General features: G+C 43.6%; 2 protein-coding genes across 2 annotated transcripts in view; both read left to right on the forward strand.

Moving 5' to 3' along the window:
• LOC119461632 (monocarboxylate transporter 10-like) overlaps positions 1-22,025 on the forward strand; it is a 291,751-nt gene that overhangs the window by 168,485 nt on the left and 101,241 nt on the right.
• Positions 691-22,025, forward strand: part of LOC119462359 (NADPH oxidase 4-like) — a 30,858-nt gene continuing 9,523 nt past the window's right edge. Inside the window, exons 1-5 of the mRNA XM_049671811.1 lie at positions 691-1,020; positions 4,383-4,445; positions 7,000-7,060; positions 10,470-10,536; positions 12,629-12,748. Of these exons, the coding sequence (XP_049527768.1) occupies positions 1,000-1,020; positions 4,383-4,445; positions 7,000-7,060; positions 10,470-10,536; positions 12,629-12,748 (332 nt within the window). The 5' untranslated portion in view covers positions 691-999. The remainder of the gene's footprint in view (positions 1,021-4,382; positions 4,446-6,999; positions 7,061-10,469; positions 10,537-12,628; positions 12,749-22,025) is intronic.

Below are 22,025 nucleotides of genomic sequence, written 5' to 3' on the forward strand. Positions count from 1 at the left end.
AAATCAGCGCGTACAGCGCGTCGTAATTGCAGCCTCCGCGATCAACTTCAAAAACATTTTCAGAGCTAATTGCGGAGGCCACGCTCCGCTGTGCTGAGTACGGTGAACGCACCTAGGTGGCGTTGGTAGTGCTTCTTGATGCCAGCGTCCCTTCGAATGCTGGCATCGAGGCGTCGTAGTGCTGAGACCACCGAAGCGTTCACTGTCGGTGCGCGTTAGTGTCATAATGCAGTACTTCTCTTTTCTGCTCGTAGGCGGCGGCACCGCCCCGAGCAAGAGCGCGGGTACACGGAGGAGTGTTAGATATATAAGGCCGCGTCTGTGTAGCTCTCTGCAAATGCGTTTGTGGCGCAATGGGTTAAACGCTCGGCGATCTATCGTCGCGGACCGAGAGGTCGTGGGTTCGATTTCCAAATTTTGCATGTTTGTGGAACTTTTTCTTCTGGTTTCTTTCTTTGTATTATGTTCTATGACGTATTTCCGTGACGGAAATACGTCAGTGAAGTCTTGGTGGACCCCGGCATAAACACTTTCGTGTTAAAAAAGAGAATATGTTCTTTCTTGTTGCGGCAGTACATGGCTGGACGGTATATTAGTAGGTTGAAGCAATTACACATGATCAATGTGAAACAATGTGATTCCTGCGTGTGTGCTGCTTCTCGTGAGGCGCTCTGCTCCGCATGGTCACTGGGATGAGACCTGAGGTCGCTTACTCGCATGCTCTTGCGCATGCGCCCTGCGGCGCGGCGGCCTGCTGCAGTAGACGTGGAAGTGGATCCTGGCGGCCTTTGCGCTCTTCGGCCTGGACGCCTGTTGCCGGCTCTACAGGCGACGCTCGGCCGCGAAGCTCGAAGCAGTCCAGCTGCACGGCGTATCTGCAGGTTTCAAGGCCGATGCGGGGGCGCCTGATGCGGCTCCGGGTTCTCCTGGCCCCTTTCCTCCCCCCAGCGATGACCCGTACCGAGACTCAGTCGTGGAACTGCGACTCGCCAAGAGGGGATGCTCGCCAGGCCGGGACAGGTAGACGAATTCCTTAAACCCCCTCGGCATCATGTCCAAAGAGCCTGGAACTGCAAATACGTTAACAGGCACCGTATTTTGCTACGTTCCATTTAGTTATGTTTCATTCTTTTCCATTTAGTTTTGTTTCATCGGACACAAGAAGTGCCGCGTGATATAGAACCGATGCAAAATTGAAATAAACGTTACTAATGATAGGTCCAGGGACAGTATAATGTAGCGATTTTGTTCATTTTCAGTTCTTCTTGCCCTTGGTCATTGGTTCGCGGGAAGCCGTGCCTATGTTGTCGCCAGTAGCGGTCATTCGCTGCGATGAGTGATAAAAATCTAATAGAATTGAAGGGAAAGGATCATCACCTATAACGGCCTCAGATTCTCGTTCTTTCTGTTTGGTTCGAGTTTCATAATTTGCTCGCACATAGCCACACAGCCGTTATCGCCGGATGGGCTGCTCGATCCGGCCGAAGGTCAGGAAAGAAGAGAACTAAATGAAAGTAATATGCGTTGTAGTGGATTTTGGCAACTTGCTTGTTAGTCATTATTATGAATGCAGTGCTCGGGATGCCTAAGCAGGAAACGAACGGCCATGACACAGTGAAACGTACACAGAAAGGATGGCTACGTACAAAGCATCAAATCCAGCCACGCTTAGTGCACCACATGCAGACGAAGTGTCCACCCCTGTTTCGATGCCGACGTAATCATGTGTCTAAAAAGTGCGTCTCTCTTTGGAAACTGCAGCACTTGTATGTGGACTTTTGCCCCCGTTAAGCTATAAGGCCGAATTCACTAAGCTCTTCTTTCACAAGTGCTCCTTGCCGTTTACATATTATTGCCTTCGCCAATAATATGTGAAGCATCACATTCTACTGCAATTTTATCTTACGAACAATAATAGCGAAAGAGCCTTTCGTGAATACGGGCCCTGGCCTATAGCCAGATATTGTAATCTAGTCCATATAAGTTGGATAAAAAAAGTCACATATACATACTCAGACAGTTACGTGCTCTATATACTTCCAAAAGACAAATTTTGGCGATTTTTCGTTTCCCTTAGAGTCTGAAAGGCAGCGATTGACTGCGTTTTTCCGTTGTACCTTGGTTGCGGTATATCATCAGCTGCTAGGTGCAGTAGTCTTTTCTAGACAACCCATTTACGACGGACGCACACCATTTTCTGGCAGCTACACAGCATGCTAGGCAAGCTTCGTCTTTTATTTATTTTGTTTTCCCGCGCCTTTCATGCCAGCAGATCGGGTATGCTATTACTGGGATATCGCAATGCAACACATGGCCTTTGTCACATACACGAGAGTTCTTAATACATGAGTCTAAAGTTATTGTTGATTTGCTAGTTAAGGTCTATAAGATAAATCACAGTTCTTTATGTCCAACTCTATCAATTGCACGGCGCCAATGAAAATAATCAGTTTCATGACATCAGATTTTAATATGCATTTCGAATGTTCCCCGTTGAACGCCTACATTTTGACGTTTAATCTAAGCTTGCCAGTTGATGGGTTGATGTAGTTTACTTTTGTTGATCCGTTAATTTTTGTTCTATGAATTTTTTTAATCTAGGGAACCACAGGTACGGAACACTTTTAGCCTGTTTCATACATTTCACCTTATAAGATTCGCAATGTTATTGAGAACATCGTACTCCGCCACACACTGCCCTGTTGCCTGATTTCTTTTTTTAAATTTCCGATGCTCCAATACACCACATTATAGTTCGCACTTACGCCACAAATGGGAGTATTCACTGCAAGATAGCGCTACTCTAATGCTATTTCTAATTGCGTTTTGGATTGAGGCAGTTGCCATCATTTTCATATGTTAATAAACCGCCTACGAACCTCATCAATTTCCATTCTAATGAGCCTGAAACCTTGTGAACACACTCTGAGCAGCCCACGGATAGCTTTCCTGCTCGGGCTGAAAATAAGTGAAGTTTGACGGCCCAAGCTTTCGTTTCTCTCAACGATGTGCATCGTTTAGGTGTGATTTGTTTGTAAAGAGTACGCGTTCAATGAACACGAGATTAATTATTTGTTAATTTTCTGTCTAGAGGCAGTGATATAATGGGTTCTAAGGCAATCAGAAGAGCAATGCTATGAAATGCCTAAACTTTCTTTATACGACTTTCAAGGTGACGAGAGTAGATTATAAGTGGTGTAATGGATGTCCCATTTGTTGCACCATAAACTGAACTAGGACGTGGCCCACAATTTCAACGTGAGGGCTCTGTCTCTCGTACTAATAAAAAGGCTGTTAGCAGGCTTCTGGAACCTAGCAAAATCATTCATGAAAGGCCATCAAAGTTTTCGCACGTCGTGACGTCTACTATCTTTGCAGGACTATACCGAACACCGCGTGTTCGGACTTCCAGCCGCAGGACCGGGTCAGCCGCCGCCTCGCTAATCTAGCGCGCCGCTTAGTGCTCAGCCTCCAAAGGGCACTGAGCGCTGCTCCGCAAGAAATACAATATTTCCCTGTAAGTTAGTAAGAGAGGATTATTGGCCTTCGGCGACCCCTAAAACTGCAAGTACGTCCGACCCCTAGCAGCACGTGAAGCGAGGAAGCTCCAGTGCGAAGGGGTCGAAAAGACAGTGCTACTGAACGGAGCATCCGCAAAATCCAAGATGTACCTGTTCCAGTTTTAGCGTCTTTCTCTCTCTGTTTATGGCACTGTTCTTAACTATGAGCCATACGGAGAATTTACAAAGAAATGCCGACCTTTCTGTGCGTTTTATCTCGCTGGCGTTGAGTAATTTATTCATTTCATATGTACTCGTATGTCCTGCTCGGCCGACGCATATGGAACACTATTCTAGATGGCACGAAACGTTCCCTGCATCCTTGTAAATGTTTGTAATGAATAATGCATTCAGTTCACGTATGTCAAACGTTAAAGTGTCTCGGTGAGTGCCGTTTGCAATTAGTGAAATTTAAATAATCTTTTGCCTTACACAATCAACATAATCTCAATAATGCAGTCATGTGACGCTCTTCGCCCTCCCTCCTTGTAGAATTTCTCCGAATCCAATTCATGGTTTCTGGTTTTAGTTTTGTTGTTAGTTTTTTTTTTTTTGCTCTGGCTGGCGATGCTTGCTCTTGAGACACTTTCTGCTAACTTTTTTCTAGCAAAAACATGGCCAGTTTTCGTATAATACCCACACCCAATGTCGCTGAAAAATCCCCCTAAGACGCCGTACAAAGATTTGTTCAGAATGTCTTGCTGCGCAAGTTTTTTATAAGGTAATAACATTGCATTACACTCATGCACATGGTAGGACAGAGAAACTGCCGATTCGCGAAAGTCATAACAAACTTTTTGCGTCAACTTATTTTGTTTGCAGTATGTGCTACTCAACTGCCCGAAGATATCGCTGTTGGAGTGGCATCCATTCACAGTAACATCGGTAAGTGAGCTTCTTTACGTTCGGTATCTCTGTACTGTAGTATGATATGCACAACACGATAAACGTACAGCAAATAGATAAAAGAAGGCAAGTCTAGAGATCAAACTTCTGTAGAATCAAGCTGTCTTCCGAACAGGAAAATCTTCGGCACTTCTTAATTATAAGGTTGCCCTTTTTGTTAACCAAATGATAGGCGCACCAGCTTTCCCCTCTCCTCCACTCTTTTCACCCTACCACACTAGACACGCATCAAACGGAAATGTAATAATTTTGCATACATGCGGTAATTTATATGGAAAACGATTACATGACTTTCATGGGGCAAAAGTTTGGAATCAACTACCCCTGGAAGCTTAAGTAGCACGAAACTTTAAGTATAGTGCAAAAATGTTTTATTTGCAATATCAAGATTTGTAAACAGTATTTGCGCTTGCTATCGTCAGCGTATTCTAGCTACATTACCTTTTATATGTTTTTATGATGTGATTATGGACATACCTTGTTATATATATTTTTATCAGATTTTATTTGTATACATATCTGTATATATATAGATTTGCACTGCTAACCTGTTCCACATATTCTTCACTGGACCGACCACTAGCCAATGTAGGCTATCGTTCCAAATACATTTTAACCATCTCTTGCTATTTATCAATAAACTGAATGAATGAATAAAAAAAGCTATTACATGTACACATTACGGACACTGACACAAGAAGTACTGTGAACGTGCACGAAATGCATGTTGAGCAATGAGCCCTCAATGACGCCAGATCAATCAAATAAATAAATTCAAATTACTAAAACACGAGGTGTTATCTGCGTTTGCTTGAATTTGTTCAAGAATAGAACTACCCGCGCAGTCAAAAGGTAAATAAAAAAAACAAGGGATTGTCAGTGTCACATATGCATGCATAAACGGAGCAGCTCACCTACCTTTATTCCAAGCTGCCGCAAGAAACTGACATTATGACCCCAAATATAGCGCTATTTAGGACAGGAGACTAGCACATCCCGATAAAACTGTATCATACATATAAAATTAAATGGTAACTATACTTCTTGAATACTGGAACTAGTGCGGCACAAATGCACCCAGTGCAGTTCCCAGCACAAGCCAGCGAACTCGAGCAAGATCCAGTGTGTTTACAGCACATAACACTGCGGCCCAGCGTCATAGCAGGGAAACCAATAAAACCAGCCAGCGTACCAAGTGCGATCCAGTGTCGAAAAGCGGCTGCTTTCACACTGAAATACACTGGACGACGGTGTTTCTTGCGATATGATACGGCCAATGTTTATGTTTGAAAGTTGAATGGTATCGCCGCAAGAGTCTAATTTTGCGTTTCTACATTTTATAATAGCCATGCAGATCAAAATAACTGCCACCGAAATAATCATTTAGTTACATCTTTAGGCTCACAGTGCATCGAAAAGCGACTCACGGTCTAAAACTCATTTGGCGTAGAAGTGCGGCGTAAAATGAATGTTCCGTCACGCTTTCTTCTTTCAAAGACCTGAAGCCAAATTAAGGTTTGCGCACATCTCGATTGAACGCATTGTCACTTCAGTAGCAGGGGCGAGACGAACTAAATGACCGGCCGCTGTGGATTAACGGCTATATCGATGCACTGCTAAGCACGAGGTCGCGGGATCAAGTCCTGGTCGCGGCGGCTTCATTTTGATAGGAGTGACATGCAAAAGCGTCTTGCACGTGATTTCGTTTTGGAAAACATTTTTTTTACTATGATGATGATCATATTTAGTGGCATCCCCTTCGAAACGGGGCGGCGTTTCGAAGGGGATGCATCATTCTGTGACACATGTTTGCTCAGTTACGTTTTTGCCCTCAGGCAGCCAGCTCGGGCCTCAAATAGCAAGGCACATCTCTTTGCGTTATCAGACAGATTTTACATCCTGATTTCTTTATAACCGTTTTTGTAACCCTCCACGGTCTTCTTGCTTCCATGCTTTGCAACCTGTTTACCGTCTTTGTTCCCGTTACTTTCTTTTTTATGACTGCTGATTGTCTATTTACACTTTCATTTACCCTGTGCCTGTCTGCCAACTTTCCTGACCTCTTCCTCCATTCTGTGTTCACACTTTTGAGGTAGAGATATTTGAATACTTTAGCGAGCAATTTCTTTTAAATCCGTATTCCTTCGTTTTTCTGCAAAACGAATTTTACTCTGCGCCTCTCTGAGTTCAATAGAAGTCGAATCCATGTCACCTTACACTGCCTCACATGTCGTTTTACCGTGGGCCCCGAAGAATGAACGTGACAGCAACCTTAAAGGTAAGTGCAACATCAATGGAACAAACCGGCACCCAGACGGGTTCACATTTTTGCACTGCCGGACTGTCAAGAAAGGTGACTATTATGGTTGGCTTTAAGTCTCTCGCCTTTCGCAACACATGTAACGACCAGGAAGCTCCTTCTGTCACAATGTGCCGCCAGTCACCGGTTGTGTCGTAATAAAGAAATATTTCTGTCGGGTTATCGACACCTACCGCTAAACTTATCCCAGGATGATTTCTTATTTTGATGCAGTGTTCAAAAGGTGGGGACAACACATTCACGCTACACTTGACTACGAACGGCGACTGGACAGGTCAGTATAGTTACACAGTGTTCGCATTTTTCGACTTCGTCCATTGTGATTCCAACATGTACGCTCAATATTCCGTTTCTAATGAACATGCCCTTGAAGATAATAAGCCATAACAATTTTGACATTTACCTGAAAAGATGAAAATATATGCCGATTCAAGGCCGAACATTTCAATTGGTGCTAAAGTAAAGTGGTTAAAGAAATGCTACAGAACTAACAGCGATGCGTACAATAGTGTTTACTTTCTTCCCGCAGATCGTGCAACCTCTTCCAATGTTTCTATTTATATGCCACACACGTCACAACCTAAATTTCAGGAAGTGCTAATGTTTATGCACTATGCCGTTCACAGGCTGTGCCGAAATGCAAACAGTAGTTCATGCTGTCACGCTGTAGTGACGGCGAAGAACTATACAGTGCTAAAATTGTGAACAATGTACGCGTGTGCATATGCCGTTGTACCTCGACACGACAATGCCACGAGCACAAAGGCGATGTTTGATGTTTGTCAAAGGAAAAAGGTTCAGGCAAGGTGTAGGCAGAGAGGAGACATGCCTAAATGCATAAAGAATTATAATCGCTATATATATATATATATATATATATATATATATATATATAGCGGTATAAAATTCTTTATCACTAATTAAGTATTTAACTAATTGCCTGATGGCCCATATTGCAATTTACAAATTGTAGCCACGGAGTTCGCAAGCGTATTCACTTGGAACGAATTCTCGGGATGACACCAGTTTCGAAATATTAATTCCCGAGCTTTGCGGAGAAATGCATTGGCGTTCCAGTTAGGTTCTTAACAAGACGTCACTTTACGCATTGAAGCACAAAATTAACTGGAACGCCAATGCATTTCTCCGCAAAATTCGGGAATTATTATCTCGAAACTGGTGTCATCCTGAGAAATTATTCTAAGTGGATCCGCTTTGCGAACTCCAGGACTACAATTTCTAAATTGCAATATGGGCCATCAGGTAATTATTTAAAAAAACTTAATTAGTAAATTTTTGTTAATTAGTCGATTCTGTATTTCAACATTTTGTGCAAGTAATGTCCGCCTCTTCGAGTAGACCAGCTCATTAACTAGAATTGAGGTATCTGCCACAAGCAGCCTTAAAAAAATTTTGAAAGTGTTCGCTGATACACCCTGTATATAATGAAAGAGGAGAAAGGAAACCGAGGGGCCTGATTGTTAGTAAAATCCTAAGAAGTCCACAAACAATAACAGACAAAGGATATATATATATATATATATATATATATATACATATATATATGCTGTAGAGATATCTATCAGAAGACAGGATTTTAGTCATTTCTTGTTGCATTACGCAGAACAGAGGTGTGCTAATGGGCACGACTTCGTCAGTCATCATTCATGGCTGATATGGGTCCATTTCCCGAGTTTTCATGCGGTGCATATATAATGTTCATTACCACACAAATATATATACTCAAACATAATCGGCGATATAACGGCCGACTCAACAACAGTAGCACCAACCACGCCGATCCCCCGGGAATTAGGCAAGGAAGGCTTTGCTTTAAACATTCTCGTTTTTCATTTTATAATAACTATTTGAACTTTTTTGGCATTTCTAATCATGTTGGAATATTCAAATTAGCAATTTATTTTTTTGGCATTATCTCGGCTTGAACCATGACCTGTTTTTTCGGCCGTGCGACGCTCTGTTTTTTGTGTAACCCGTACTGAACTTCTTTTGCAGCATGACGTTGCGTTCGCACGGATCAAATGTTGTTTTTCTTTTTCATAAGGTTGCCTTCGCATTGCTGATTTACGCAGAAAATACTACTGTATCCGAGGGCTTAGTGTTGTTGAATAATCCAGTTTCTCGCTGCATCAGCTGAGATGGCAGATCAGCTACCATAGATATATATAGACAAAGCCAGTCATATATATGATTGGCTTTGATTCCTGGACTAGAACAAATTTATGCTCAACGGTCAAGCATGTTTTCCGAGAAACCCGTATTGGTGCTACTGACGTTTCGATGGCATTTTTTTATTTCAAGCAAATAAAGGAATTCCATATAATGAGAATAGATGCGGCCAAATGACACCCTGCGCTGCAGTTATTAACTTAAGTTATCACCACGGCGAAAATCTTCATACTCACGCTATGCAAGCTTTGCCGCTTCGGGAACATTGCGGCCGCGCAAAGTTTAGCGTTCTGCCAAATCGAAGCAATCATCGGCTTATAGAGTGATTTACTTCGTGTGACACTTTACGCCCCCTGCGCATCCCCCGGCCATCCCAGACCGCCTGCAACAAACAGAATTCGCCCTTGCTACTCGCTCTCCGTCGTGACAGCAAAAAAGTAAACGGCACAATCTTCCATCGTTTATCCGCATCCTACGCTGAACATGTTTTGCTGTTGTAATTGATTTTAGATAATTGATTTGACGCTGCAAGGCTCATAGACCATTCCAACGAGAGCTATCTGGGCGTCGTCAAAATGCCCTCTGGACTGTTGTAATTACGGGTGAGCTTTACGCAATTGCTCTGCAAAAGCTGCAGTGCCTGCCTTTGTATCCCGCCGCAACAGCCCAGAAATGAGGTTTCTCTCCCCGCGATGGAAGCGACGCCCCCGATCCGTGAAAGTGTTTCGATTTCCGCCTAGCAGACGGCGTCACATCATTGCTGTTGGTGATGCGGAACGCGCTAAAAGCGTAATTCTTGAAGGCATCAATAGTCTAGGATTTGCCATGGTACGCGATGATTGTATCGGACGAGATTTATCTTTCGCCATGTCTGCAGCGGTTCCGCGTAGAAGCAGTTTCTGCATAGAGAGGCTACTGTATCACGGTGCACGGTGATGCATCACGTATCATTGAAAGCTTAAAGTCTCTATAATGGGAAACATTTTGTTCTAACGGCGTGTTCATTTAGCATAGATTTAGTAAGTGGGCGGGAGACTGCGTCTCCTTGCTTGTTATTTTTTTTAATTTGATGGACTTTGCCTGAAAGCGGCATAAAATCACTAAGTTAAATATATATAGCCACTGTTCAAAAGTAGTGATGATGTGTTCAAGCTTGTTTAATACCATTCAATTGACTTGAGACCGTAAATTTAAACCTTAGAAAATCATTTCTCATTTATAAAGGATCAGAAAATAGGTATTTGAAGAAAAGAAGAAATACTGCTTGCTTCCTTACAGTACCACTAACAAAAACACTAAGATTACCGAATGTAGAAGGCATCGCTTTAAAATCGTTGGTGCATGTTAGCTGGGACATTCTGTATATGCCTAAGCATTCGTTCCAGCGATCGGGAACACAAGCTGTCCAAGTTGCCTTGGGTTCTGTTGCCAAAGCTTCGAAAGCTTCCACGTTTTATGCGTACGCATCACTCTTTCCTCGCCTTACATTTCAGGTGTGCTGCGAACGAAGCTCGTCGCTCCGAAAGCTTCCAAAAAAAGCGACAAGCCAGCCTATCCGAAGTAAGAATAACATTTCAGCTTTCGTCGTAGATACCATCGTCCTGAGCTCAGCTTTGTAAATGCCTGCGTAAATGTTTTTTTCTTGCATAATGCATCTTTCACAAGGGCCGCTCAAGTAATGGATCCCGACAAGCATTGCTGCTGCTTACTGTTGGGCTTGTCTGTTCACACTACTTATGGCGGAACAGATAAACATACAGAGAAATGACCGGATGTGAAAAAACGTCACTGCCAACTAACTTTATTCAAAAAAGACAGGCACGCTGTCTTGAGAATTGCGTCAACCTGCACAGTAATGAACATCGTCTTCGTTTGTCGTTTAGAATAAGCGTGTATTTTGACATTCAAAGTCCATAGCGATATGGTCCGTTTTAGACGCTCAAATGCGTTTGTGTACGCTGGCGCCTTTCTTAAAACAGTACTGGTATTCTTTGAATTAGGGTAGTTTTGAGTCACGTTTTTTTCCTGTACGGTCGTTTTCTTGCACGGTTTCGTGTCTTTTCTACTACACCACAATATGCAATGCAAATTAATTCTTCGTGCATAAACTAGCGCCATGAATTGTATTAGTGATTCGTCTCCAAGAACGTTGCAGTCGAGAAAAAATTGAAGCTTTTCATTCTGTTATGTGGCATTCAAATAGCGACGTCCAGCTAACGTTAGTAAGCTGTTCACTTGAAAAATATTTTTAAAACACGGTGCGGGATACAATTATTACACATACGTGTTCGGTTGGCAGACCACTGGTGACCGTACACCTTGGGTCGTGCGATTGTATCGTGCGCCTTGTTTTCATATCTTTTTTTTCAGTGAACAGCTTGGCTAACGTTAGGTGGTGCAGTCGCTATATAGGCTCTAGCATTTGTGAACATTTGTCCGTAAGTTTGTCTTGTATAAATACGTTTGTGGAAAGGCACGAGGGAACGATTTTCGTAACTACAGGAATGTGCTCTATTTGTTAACAATTTAAATACCAAAGCAGTCAATATAACGGATTTCTAAAATTGTTATTTTCTATTCGATAAAGACAATATTTATCAAATTCCTCTGCAGTTCTTCCTCATACGAAATTTTAATTGTTGCAATGCTGCACGCAATACTTTCTGCTTTGTCAGCGCTATGCAGGTCTTTCTGCAGCAGTATTTTTAGTGCACAGTTTGGTCCATTGGCAACCAGTGAAACGTTCTGCTTCAATACAGGCGCAGAAATGCGAAGCGGCATAAAGGATGGCCATGTTGGGCAAATTGCACAATATGTTCTTCTAAATGCTAGCCACAGTATATATAGGAAACTCATCACTGGAGTGCATACGTAACTATTACCTGCAATGAAATATATCGGTTTATTAACATCTCCAAAGTACAAAGCGGAAAGCGCAAGGCGGTTTAATAAACATTAGGCAAATACAGCCCCCCCCCCCCCCGAAAAAGAACAAACAACGAAAATACGATATAATAAGTGTGCTATCTGCGTCGAAGACTACGAAAAAGCAACAAAATAGCTTATTTGACAAAACTAGAAACGATCAAGGCAACAACGAAGCAAGGAAGCAGCATTTGCAATTAGCATGATATTGGTAATGTTTCTTGACTTCACTAATAAGCGATAGCTTGAAAATTACACCTGCGTGCCACAAATGACACCCTCCCTATCCGTACAGATTTTCTTCTCGATCAGACTTTCAATTATCTTGCATTGCGCGGGGCCGCTCTTTCTGCACAGAGTTGATGCGACCGCTTTTCTCAGCACGCCTTGGCTGTCTCAAGTAACACTAGCAACATTGCTTAAAAAAATCAATACAGGTGATGCGAAATTCAAGCGTACTCTTTCGCGTGCATAATTTTATTTATTTCGATATATTTTTATGTGTGGTGGCCTTGATGTAGCCTTGTCGCTCATCCCTCGGCAGGGGGGAAGATGGGTGAATTTGTCCTCCTGCATAACTGTAGTTACTCTATGGATAAATACTATCGCCGCAGGATTTATTAGCGACGTTATTAAAACACAAATTATGAAGAGCTTGTTCAGTTGCAGAGTCTGAAGGAGGGATCATCAAGAAATATTCGCATGTGTTGTGTATTGTACGTTTCAGATTGTACGTGGACGGCCCTTTCTGTAGCAGGTCCGAACGGATAGGACGCAGCGCCATCACTATTTGCATCGCCGGTGGCATAGGAATTACTCCCTTTGTTTCGTTCTTCAATCACATAATGTAAGTTTGTTGCTGAAGTGCGTGCAATGCCCGCATTTTTTGGTGAAATTGTACAAAATGTTGCGTTGTAATGCTGTGTTTGGTGTTCGAATCTAACCGCAATGGCCAGGGAAATTTGTTGAGCCCTGCCTCTTTTGGGCTAGTAGGGAAGTACGTTTACATCAGAGCCCAGAACGGAGGCTGACAGTTCTGGGCTTCCTAAACGCATAGTAATGTGATTGTCACGTGTGTAACGACAGGCAAATGTTCTGAGATCTCGGATGTTGCGAGAATGAAGGACTCCTTTGTTTTATGTGTGATTTCCGCATGAAGGACTGCTTGAAAGAAAGGCACGCAAGATTGAAACAATTATATAGAATGCAACACAACAGGACACCGTTCTCTTCATTCAGTCCTATGTTTTTGGTGCTATTTTAAGTGTTTAACTAAGTACCATCGGGCTCAAACATGTGCCGTCCTGCAATAAACGCTGTTGCAATAAAGGATCACAAAAATCTTTGTTTAGAGAACGAAACGACTCATCTGCGCCTAATTAGTGACTTTGGTTATGATGTGGTTTTGGAATTGGTGCGATAATAATGATGATGATGATAAACAGTTCATTTCTTTGCAGGGGAGGGGGGGGGGCACACCTTTAATTTGGGGTGTTTTTTTTGGCCCAACTCAGACAGACGCTTGCTTGATGCGTGGGGAAAGATGCTGTTGGTCTGCCGTAAATTTTCCATGTGGAATTCGTGATAAGGGTCACATAGTTTCTACAAGCGACATCTTCGGGAAGTAAGGGAGAGATAGTCACTGACTGCACGTTTAATTCGCGCGCCCGTTCATTCTCTCTCAGAAGTAGAATGGGCCTGGATACATTTGTGAAGGATTACTGCTAGAATGCAATGGGCAATGTGCTACCGCCTGCTTAGTTTTTGAACATGATTCAAATATCATCATCAGCCTATATTTATGTCCACTGCAGGACGAAGGCCTCGCCCTGCGATCTCCAATTACCACTGTCTTGCGCTAGCTGATTCCAACTTGCGCCTCCGAATTTGCTAACTTCATCACTCCACTTAGTTTTATGCCGTCCTCTACTGCGCTTCCCTTCTCTTGGTATCCATTCTGTAACCCTAATGGTCCACCGGTTATCCATCCTACGCATTACATGCCCTGCCCAGCTCCATTTCTTCCGCTTAATGTCAACTAGAATATCGGCTATCCGCGTTTGTTCTCTGATCCACACCGCTCTCTTCCTCTCTCTTAACGTTAGACCTAACATTTTTCATTCCATCGCTCTTTGTGCGGTCCTTAACATGTTCTCGAGCTTCTTTGTTAACCTCCAAGTTTCTGCCCCTTATGTTGGCACCGGCAGAATGCAACGATTGCACACTTTTCTTTTCAACGACAGTGGTAATCTCCCTGTCAGGATTTGGTAATGCCTGCCGTATGCACTCCAGCCGAATTTTATTTTTCTATAAATTTCTTTCTCATTATCAGGGTCCTCTGTAGTAATTGACCTAGATAAACGTACTCTTTACAGACTCTAGAGGCTGACTGGCGATCCTGAACTCTTGTTCCCTTGCCATGCTATTGATCACTATCTTTTTCTTCTGCATGTTGATCTTCAACCCCACTCTTACACTTTTTCGGTTAAGGTCCTCAATTATTTGCTGTAATTCGTCCTCATTGTTGTTGAATAGGACAATGTCATCTGCCAACCAAAGCTTGCTGAGATATTCGCCGCTGATTCACATTCCTAAGCCTTGCCAGTCTAAGAACTTGAATACGAAAACATTTAGGCCACATTGGCAGGTGCAGCAGTCTGCACGTTGCAAGCTTTCATGAACGTACAGTGTTTTATTTGGCTCGTATGGAGCGTTTTATTGAGGGCGCCACCATTTCACGATCACAGTGCTGGGTATTGTACGGCGCCATGCTGGTATGTGAGATTGCGCTGGACGATGCACGACGAACGGGCTGTTGACGACGAGTGGCACGTTTTCGAGTTTTCAACAAGTTTCTTGTGATTGCGGAACTTCTGAACGTGTCGTTACTAAGCGTCGAGCTTTTATATAACCCAAATATCGGATAGTGACGGGCCTGGAGGCGCTGCCACTGCACTAACCGCGATCTAAATAGGAGGTGAGTCAAGCCTGAACACTGTCGGCACGTAACATACGCATGACGTGTAGTTATTGTATGTCTAGCCTTGAACTAGCTTAAGGTATCGCACAGGTGACAGCAATCAGAGGTGTCCCGTTTGTCATGCAATGGGCCGCACCAGCGTACATCCCATCCCAGGTAACTAGCGAAGCTCCGAGGAAACCCATTTTGCTACACTGTAAACGGAAATAACTCTCAGGTGGGAGTATAATGCTTGTCCTCTAGCGACCTCCCGGTTGGGAGTTTATTATGCTCCGAATGATCGGAGTATAATTTTTACTCCGTGCGGGAGGAATTTTTGCGTGGTGCCTTCGCAGTTTTTTTTTCTGTCATTTTTGTTTTTTGCTTCGAGCTGGACGGAGTTTTTTCGAGGTGCACCGGGAGTATAAAAAGGCACGTCAATTTGCGTGGAGAATTTTTATGTAGAAGCTTCGGGTCAAATTCCTAAATATACGCACAAGACTAAGACAAATTCTGCGAAACAAGTGAACGAGACCAGACAGACCAAGCCAGACAGACCAAGAGCTGTGAAAGACATCCGACGGACACTCGACAAGCAAGAAGCAACCCTGCCAGTATATATAGCCACGATGATGTGGGCCTCGAAATGGCCTAGAGAGCAGCTGTAGTGTTTTCAGAATTACGACTCACAGGCTCGCACATATGAGATCGGCCTCTCTGAAAATAGCATGAAACCTAAATCCACACGGAACTGTTAACTTAGAATATTGAAAAAACAACGTTCATGGCATAATATTTCAAAATTAGAATGCCATTTCGTGAGCGCTGAGGAGACTTCGCACACTGCCGGCGTCCGCGGCCAAAAAGTAGTGCGTTAGTTACAGTACGCAAGAAAAATGTACGTGCGTGTGCTTCATGACAAAATTAGCTTCGTGCGAAAGAATTGTGGCGGGACATCAATTTATTAAATGTGAGCATGACCCGTAGCAGCCTACGTAACACCGAAAATTCCGTAGTCATACATTTTTTTGACCGCACTATTTGCTCCGCGTCCAAGCAATGTCTCTCGGCTGTGAAACGGAGCCATATCGCTGATCTGGCAAACGAATGCTCACGCTCGGAGCCAGCAGGTATGCTCCTAAATCAGTATGTTGGATGGAGCATGATGTTAATGCAATACCCGAAGCAACGACGTGATCAAAACAGAACTGCGCGATAACAATTCAATTCACATTGATCCAGTAACAAGCTTTATTCACAGTACATACTTACGTCCTACCGTATTTCTTGGGCGAGGATATCCGTACACAGATTCATAAAAGAGTTGCTTGCACCACGGTCTAACTTAGTGGCAGCACAGCACCGTGACGAAGTCAGAATATGGCATTCATGTGCTGCTATCACGGACGTTGTGATAGCAGTGGCTGCTGTTGCCATTGCTACGAGGCACTTTACACCAGACATTGTCAGAATATACTCAGAAGGACATAAAAGTGGTATTGAACACACTGAGGAACACAAGTCAAGGTCCCGCAACACGGAAGCACAGCCAGAAACCCGAGCCGACATCACGAGTCAACCGGCAGCTTCGTGGTCACAACTAAGCCTTTTTCCGCACTTGAAATCGTTGCTCTTGCATTCATCGTTGTCAGCAGAGTGATCACAGCTAACGCACATGAGGATGAGATACAGTGAGCTTCAGGCACGCCTATAACACTTTATGGAAGGAAGTAAAGGAAAGAAAATCTGCGAAACGCTGGCACGGAATGACACTTCACAGATGTAAACAAACCGTCAGCCATGAGCACCGCCGACTCCGCCGAACGTGGCCGGTCGCTGGCGCGGCGCAGAGCCTTATGGGAAGCACCACGTGACCAACCTGTTCCGGCGGGGGAGTTTTTTAAAACTCCCTGTGCGGAGTTCCCGGGGAGAACAAAATGTTGAAGCGGAATAAAATCACGTCATGTCCACCCTTATTCTCCCACAGGTTGTGAGCGGAGTGAAACGAGGGAATGCCGTTGTATTCCCCCCATACATAGGAATAAATATTCAAGGATGGGACAATATAGGGCACATCACCTTGTTAAAATTCCCATGTGGGGGTATTTTCGTTTACAGTGTAGCTTTCCTGCTCCTAAAATTTTCGCGGTACGGTTTTCAAAGATTGTCGATCTGGCACCTGGGCATCAAGCGTTACAAAATAACCAACTGGACAATAACTCGACCGGAAATCACTGGAGCATACATGCAACGAAACTGATGGCGTCTAGTCTTTTCTGGTTATGCTGGCAATCCTAAGCGGATGCTTGACAGCAACCACAGCGGTGGAGTCGCCCGGCTGAAGATGGACTTCACCTTCGCTTCCGAAACTTACTTTTGCAGCAGAGTTGTACACGCTACAGAAAAAGAATAACCGATTACAATTACAATTACGCAACTAAAATGTAATTGATTACAGTCGCCAATTACTGCCCCATGAAAGTAATTGAGGAAATGCTCGAAAATAATCGATTAATTCTACGTTACTTTGCCCCGAACCTTTTAATATCACTGCACAGATACCATGAACAGAACGAGCTGGTCCGACACATTTAGTGCGCCCTCTGCAGCCCTTCGTACATTGCTTATCATTACTCGCAATTGCTTTTCAAAAATTTCATCGGTCATCTTCCCACGTTTTTGTCAGGAAGACATCAGCAGCGACCCTGTGTGCGCTAGGGAGTAAGGTGGTGTTGTAACGTACGGACATCTTGCGCACAGGATTGTCGTTACTCGACATCCGTGTCCTCTGTGAAGCGCAGCGCTTCATTGTTGCTCGGACTTGAAGAAGGAGCTCCCGTTTGGACCAATGAAAACCTGTAAAAAATCGTCCGGAGCTGATACCCTGGCATTAACGCTATAAGTCGCAGTCGCTATTGGGATATACCAGCACCGGTTCAATTCGTTGGCCGACATCTGGTGGAGCGTTAACATGAAGAAACGAATACTAAGATCCCGGGTTTACCGGTGTCAACATGCGCATCCATGAAGCTGCTTCGTGGTGCGATCTCGGGCATCCTATACTGTAGTTACCGCGAAATTCAGGTTTCCAAAATTCCGTACCTTGTTACAGCCTGTCTCGCCAATAAAATAAGAAAGTTACAGGTAATTATTTACTCGAAAGAAGAATTGAATTACCGTGAGCGTGGCCGGCAACAAAACGTAATCGCTAAATTAGAGAATTACCATAAAATTTAATAGACTACAAGTAATTAAACGCTGGCAGATCCCACGCCCTGTGGGAATCGATGTTATGCGAAGCAATGTGCGGGGCGCCTACCACGTTAACGAAACGACCATGAGAGCGCCAAGACGTAGGCGTCTGTTTCTTAACTTACACGACACGTATGCCATGACATTCGTGTCATGAGTCCTCAGCAGTCCCTTTAGGCTACGCCTAAGAGACCTTAAGGCGAATGCCCTAGTCATGCTCATGACTATGACTTCGACCATCAACCTTTAGCGTTTTCCTTTACTTAGTACCCAATCCGAAATCATTCCATTAGTTTTTGAGTGTAAATCTTTTTTTTTCGCTTAGTCATTGCCATTTTTGCTGAGTCATGCTCATGACTATGACTTCTACCAACACCCTTTAGTGTTTCCTTTCCTTAGTACTCACGTTCAAACCCATTTCAGTTGTTTTTGAGTATTAATATTTTTTCGCTGGGTCATTGTCATTTTAGGCGGCAGTTTCATGATCTACATGACACGCATGTCATGACATGACCTCTCATTTACGTTTGTCATACACTCTTGTAATACTATGCCAATTTTGGTAAATACCAAGTTAACCAAACTATCATGAGAGTACAAAGACGTAGGTGGCTAGATAGATACTGTCAAAGTGGCAAATGTTCGCCAACAAATGCTTCATATTTAACACGTGTGATTCGTAATGTACAAGTCTGTTTTGCAGTCGAATACAGTGCAGCGGTAGCTCGTTGACCTTGAGCCATCTGAGGTCGCAACAATCACATAAGGCGCACTGATTTTCAATCACACCGCTACCGTTCCAAGCGGCTGCTGTGAGAAAGGGCGATCCGCACATAACAGTGCGAGGAGGAGAGCGGCGCGTCACGCTCGTTCGAGGCAACGTTCCTGCTCGCCCATAAAATGGTCTATAAATACGCGGAAAGGTCACAGTCCACTTAAGCGAGACATTTTATAGAGTAAAATACAGCTGGGCTTCGTCTTCAGCAGTGGGGGATTGACACAACATACGATGGTGCGAAAAGTTAGACAACATGATAGAGCAAAGGGTAATACGAAGCAGACAGAATTTATTAATTCACGCGAATGAAATTAGGCGTTCCCACAAAGACTGCTTGGAACAACAGTACCTAGAGGCTAATATTCAGAGAATTGCGTATAAGGGTTTGATGCGTAATATTATTGTTGTTTTATTATTACTATGTTTTTTTTAGAGGGTATTGGGCATACGGCATGTTTGTGAATTGCGCTCGGTAAAGCTTCCACTTCCTGACTTTTTAGTCATACGAACGCGGACGACAGCACGTCGTATCTTTCATTAGATGAAACTGCTAAAAATAGCAGCTTAGGCGGCAACGCAAACGAAAAACACTCAACTGAGAGCGTAGGAGGCTCGCTATACAAACATATATACTGAATGAAACCGATAGCGGCAGCAGTGAAAGAGAAACTGGAAGAAGATGTACGACAGGGTCGCGTAAGAAAAACATTTCTCCTGAGAGTTGACGCAGTTCAGGGAAAACTTACGACCAAAACAACTTCAGGATGTGGCAAACCGGAAGATGTAGCACTCAAAGCATCCCGCGCTCTGAGGGCAACGGCACACAGCGCTGCACTTTGAAAAGTTCAGCAACCATGCAAGGGCTCTTGCAAATAAGACGTCATTCGGAGAGAAAGAACATACTTGCTCACAACAAAAGGTGAGCGACTTGGTAGGGATTTATGTTAAAAATCAAGCGGTTTCGCATGTTTAAACAAAGGTTTTCTCTTCAGATTGGTCTTCGAGTCACTGGTTTCACAATGAAACCTGAACGTCTAATGAAAAGGTTATGGGTGGCTCTAATGTCAATGCCCCGCCAAATATAACAGTTTAGCTTGAAAACACTAGCCTTTGTTTTAATTTAGCCTAGCATTTATATTATCACAGTAAATTCATTAAGCTGTGAGCGGACTACAGCTGACTCGACTCTTTAACGTGCGGCTGCACTGTGTTTTTGTGAGTGAAGCTTGTTTTTAATTCTTAGGCTCTTACTGACTACAGGGTGCTAAAAATGTTTCCGCTGAATGATCAGGTGCTGTCGCACACTTCGATGGACGTACCAATCAACATGATTAAAAATACCTTTTACTCATTAAAAGACACAAACACATTGAGGAAGTTTATTACAGTGTGTAAACACTATTCTTGCATTGTTTCTCGTCTGTCTCTTTGCAAAGCCACATGACTTATAAACCCGGTACTCAGTGGTTCACCGAAGGCACAGTTAGCGGTCATCCATTGGTGGGCACAGCGTCACGTGGTATTGCTCCGTTCTCCGTAGCTACACAGACAGCGTCGTTGAATTTAGTTCATTAAAGCACTAAGTCCGTCGCTAAAGAAACTCGTACAGTGCACTATTGGCTACCAAAGGTGAAGAAAAAAAAAAGCTAATATGCTGAATATGCTTGGTTCAAGTTCACAACAGACAGTTTTAGAACCCGCAAGCACGCTTTACTGCGTACGTTGCCATTTTTAAAATAATTAAGGCTCCGATCTTCTGTTTATAAGGGGATACACTTCCCCTCCTGTACAACTTTGTCTATGTTTACCGCCTCGTAAAGCGCTCAAATTCTGGAGGTTTACACCGAATAATTTTTTTCGACTTCAGAAATTGCCTCGCTGGAAAGCTGTATGTTAAGAACAGGGTCGTTGCTTCCCGTACTACGAAGTACCGTGGCTGAAGATACTTCTCTGTGTTGACATTGTTTTGCGACATGGATGTCGTAGCATAAAGATGTTGCCACGGTGCTGATTGGCTATGGCGTGCGCAGACGAACTTCGCTGTAAAGTCACTTTTGCATTGCTCTCACGATAATTTCTGTTTAACCCCACCAGCTCAAGGCCATGATTCCAAAGCTGTGTCGGTGAAGCAACTTTATTGGGCTCTTCTGATTTAGAAATGAACGTGTAAAAATCCAAAGTAAAATTTTGACTAGAAATTAGGAAATCTAGCGGTACCACTTTCAATATATATCTGTTTACAAATGGTATAGAGCTCGAAGAAGCAGTTGCAAATTTTAAGAAGGTCGATACGAACTTTAAGGACGATGTTACATAAAGCTATTCCAATCTGTTTCTATTCCATTTCTTTCGGTAGCCCTCCGCGACTGGTCGAACATTTTTGATACAACGCCTATACTTTGCCTGTGTCACGAGAGGTCAGGAAAACCTCGAAAACTGCCCATCTCAAGCTGACGTGTACGCACTGATTATGCATAGTTAGCCTGAAGAAAAGAAAACCTTTTTTTGAGATTCTACGCTTTGTCACCGTTAGCCTTTCGCGATTGGTGAAAATGTTTTCAGACCGCGCCAAGTTGGCCTGTCCGTCGCTCGACGTCACAAAACCACGGAAACTCACCACGTCAAATTTACGTGCACGCACTAAATAAGCAGTAATATGCCAAACAAAACTGAACTTTATTTTTAATAGCCAGAGACTGTCCCGTTCCGAAAAAAATAGAGATGGATGTCCACTGATCGCTGCGGCACAGTGCGGCTACTCGCCGCCTGCCGGCAAGAATTGATTTCTTCGCGCATAATAAAGGTTTCACATAGCAGCATACTGTTCATATCTTCCGGCACGTATACGCCGTCGCTTTGCCAACTATTCTTTGCTGAGGAGACGTTGTAGGGGCAGTTTTAAAGGGGCCCTGAGTCACTTTTTTATTGAAGAGGAGAAATGCATTTGAAGCTAAAATAGGCTATTTCACAAATACTGTGCCGCGAAAAGTGCTTAAATGGGTTCAGCAAAAGCACAGTTATTGCCAATCAAACACGGCCTTCGCGGTCCTTCCGCGCCTTCTTTAATGGCAATGCCACTGCGAAGGCTACGGCGGAGCGGGCTGCGCCCACAATGCTCCGCCTACTGAACGTCAT

The sequence above is a fragment of the Dermacentor silvarum genome, chromosome 8 (genome assembly GCF_013339745.2).
Source record: "Dermacentor silvarum isolate Dsil-2018 chromosome 8, BIME_Dsil_1.4, whole genome shotgun sequence".
In the NCBI taxonomy this organism is placed as follows: Eukaryota; Metazoa; Arthropoda; class Arachnida; order Ixodida; family Ixodidae; genus Dermacentor; species Dermacentor silvarum.